The sequence below is a fragment of the Austrofundulus limnaeus genome, unplaced genomic scaffold (assembly GCF_001266775.1).
Source record: "Austrofundulus limnaeus strain Quisiro unplaced genomic scaffold, Austrofundulus_limnaeus-1.0 Scaffold199, whole genome shotgun sequence".
NCBI classification, from domain to species: Eukaryota; Metazoa; Chordata; class Actinopteri; order Cyprinodontiformes; family Rivulidae; genus Austrofundulus; species Austrofundulus limnaeus.
In genome coordinates, this window is record NW_013952601.1 from 424,285 (window position 1) to 427,032 (window position 2,748).

Consider the following 2,748-nt stretch of genomic DNA (forward strand, 5'->3'; position numbering starts at 1 on the left):
ATACAAAAGTAAATGATTTAATGGTAAAAAAAAAAAAAGGATTTAAAAGCATCAATTTTTTCCTTTAAAGGCTATGTTCACACATCAGGTCTTAATGCTCAATTCAGATTTTTTTTTATCTAAATTTTTTTGGCATGAATATTCACATTATATTTTAAATGAGACTTTCATTTGACTACAGTGTGAACTGTCCACAGCACTGATGCAAGCCACATGCACAGAAGATGATGTGATGYCACTTTAACTCGCTGTTTACAGAAGTAGCTAAACACTGATGCTACTTGTTAGCATGTTGATTCTGATGTTATGGTATATTTAGAGCTGATTTAATAATTATTTGACATGTTTGCTTAGTGTTAGTATTTGCAGTTCAACCTGCCTCTAACCAACTGCTCAGATGCAGCATTTTATTTTTGGAACAAAGCAATGTGCTTAACGTAAAGCAGTCGAGCAACTTTAGTATTGATACCGTCAATAACAGACCGATGTTGCTGTTGTTTTTTTCTGAGGATCCTCAGTCATCCAGGACATGGAAAATTAAAAGAACAAAGATTAAGCRAACGGACTTCTGTTCAGCAGCCGAAGACGTATGAAGCTACAACATCCAAACAGCATGACTCGAGTTTAGGATTGTTATTATTAGATCCACCTGTTCACCTCTCAGATGTAATAATCAGAATAAATGCGACACGAGCGTTCAGAGGTGGCTTTGAAAAATATCAGATTTGTATCCATTTCAGTATATATTAAAAAAAAACTTGAGTATGATTTGAAAAAATCTGATTTTTCATGTTCAGATTGTCAGGAAAGAAAAATCTGATTTGGGTCGCATTTACCTACGTAGCCAAAATGATAATTTAGATCTGTTGAAGAGATGTTCTTTGAAAAGTTATAAATGACCTCAGTTTAGTTTAACAGTTCAGACTGTTTAACAAAACGTTTTTGTGAAAAGGTTGCAAAACAGTCTAATCTAATGTTTAGATAACCATTCAAAGAGCTATCTACAGCAGGTAAGATAGTCATTGTTCATTTCATCTCCACTTCAAAAAATCTGTTTGTCAATGTGCAAGACTGAACTGATCTGTTTTGTTGTGACTGCTGAGGTAATGTTTTGGTCACGATACCCAGGTTTGCGTTTCTTCCTTTTATCAGCATGACGTAAAAACAAAATGACTGTTATTTTACCATCTTTCTTCTACAAAGACACTTCCGACAAGTCCTTGCTGGAAACCAGCCAGGTGTGTGTCGTTATGGAAGGAGACTGGAGTGCTGCTACGGCTGGAAGAAAAACAGTAAAGGGCAATGCGAGGGTAAAAAACTGTCCAAACTTAAAGCTTTGTGTTTTTATACCTCACAAAACACTTTAGTTCGGGGAAAAATCTGAATATACAGCCTGAAAATCCTGCATATTGTTATTTTTTTATCAGATTTTCTTAACCCACAAAAATATGGAGGAAATTCCTGACTGATAGAAATGTGCGGTTTGAATAGGACCCATCAGTCTCCACCACTAATATTTCTGGTGGTATTTTCTTCACGTTGAATGTTTTCCCAGCTCAGTGTGAGCACGGCTGCAAGCACGGAGAGTGTGTTGGCCTCAACAAATGCAAGTGTTTCCCTGGATACACCGGAAAGACGTGCAATCAAGGTGGGTGCACCAWGTCACCGAAGAAAGAGGGTGTGGAAAAACCTGGGTCAGATTGAAAATAAAATGATCTCTTTTCCTCTGAATAAAGTCTCTGTTGTGCTGCATGACTTTTAGCTAACAAGATGTATTTCTTCCTGTGTCCAGATCTCAACGAGTGTGGCCTGAAACCTCGTCCTTGTGAGCATCGCTGCATGAACACCCATGGMAGTTACAAATGCTACTGCCTGAATGGATACATGCTAATGGCTGATGGCTCTTGTGCCAGTAAGTCCTGTTGTGCAGTTTTGTTTTGTTTTTTCACATTTTGAGATGAAACACAGAAAATTAAGAATACAGTATGTGAGGAAATAAGCCAATCCTGTCGGTATAGATTCCAGGACCTGCTCACTGGCTCACTGTCAGTACGGCTGTGAGGAAGTGGAGGGGGAGATCCGCTGCCTCTGCCCATCTGCAGGCCTTCAACTCGGACAAGATGAAAGAAGATGTGTAGGTGAGCTGCCGCACACACAACACAGCTACCATGTTTTCCTTTCTAATAAAGCCATGATGGAAAGACTGTAAAGTTGGCTTTTATYGTCTCATATATGGGATCATATACTCACTGGGAAAAGTTATGGCTTCTGCCTGCCTGACTTATGAATCATGGATACAATTAGGTTTTATTTCTTTTCCACAAAACTTCTTGAGCTGTATCAGAGCCAGGCTYGCTCTCATGATTACACGGGGGAAGTAATATACTACACCCAGATGATCGTATTTCCTCGGATTCAGCATGTTCAAAAATAGATCACCAAGAAAATAGGCTTTTACTTTGAAAACGCACCAAGAAGTAATCATGATCAGACGTGCTGCACAGAAGATAATCCTGAAAGAGGCAGAAGACCAGCTGTATGTCACATAAAATTTCAGTCTGTTAAGTAGTGTTGGCCAGCGCCCCTTGCAGAATAAACGTTTTTGAATGTAAGTCCAAAAATTGAGTTGTTAAATAAAGTTTTTTTGAGTCATTCATTTAAGTAAAACAACATGTTTAAATGAAATTAAAGTAAAAACAAAATTTGAGAATTTCTGTGAAAATGCAGCGTAAAGCTTAAAGGGATCCC

General features: G+C 38.1%; 1 protein-coding gene across 2 annotated transcripts in view; it reads left to right on the forward strand.

Moving 5' to 3' along the window:
• Positions 1-2,748, forward strand: part of egfl6 (EGF-like-domain, multiple 6) — a 15,042-nt gene that overhangs the window by 2,981 nt on the left and 9,313 nt on the right. For both annotated transcript variants that reach the window (XM_014018672.1, XM_014018673.1), the window contains exons 2-5: positions 1,204-1,310; positions 1,556-1,648; positions 1,793-1,912; positions 2,019-2,138. In XM_014018672.1, coding sequence (XP_013874126.1) covers positions 1,204-1,310; positions 1,556-1,648; positions 1,793-1,912; positions 2,019-2,138 — 440 coding nt within the window. The remainder of the gene's footprint in view (positions 1-1,203; positions 1,311-1,555; positions 1,649-1,792; positions 1,913-2,018; positions 2,139-2,748) is intronic.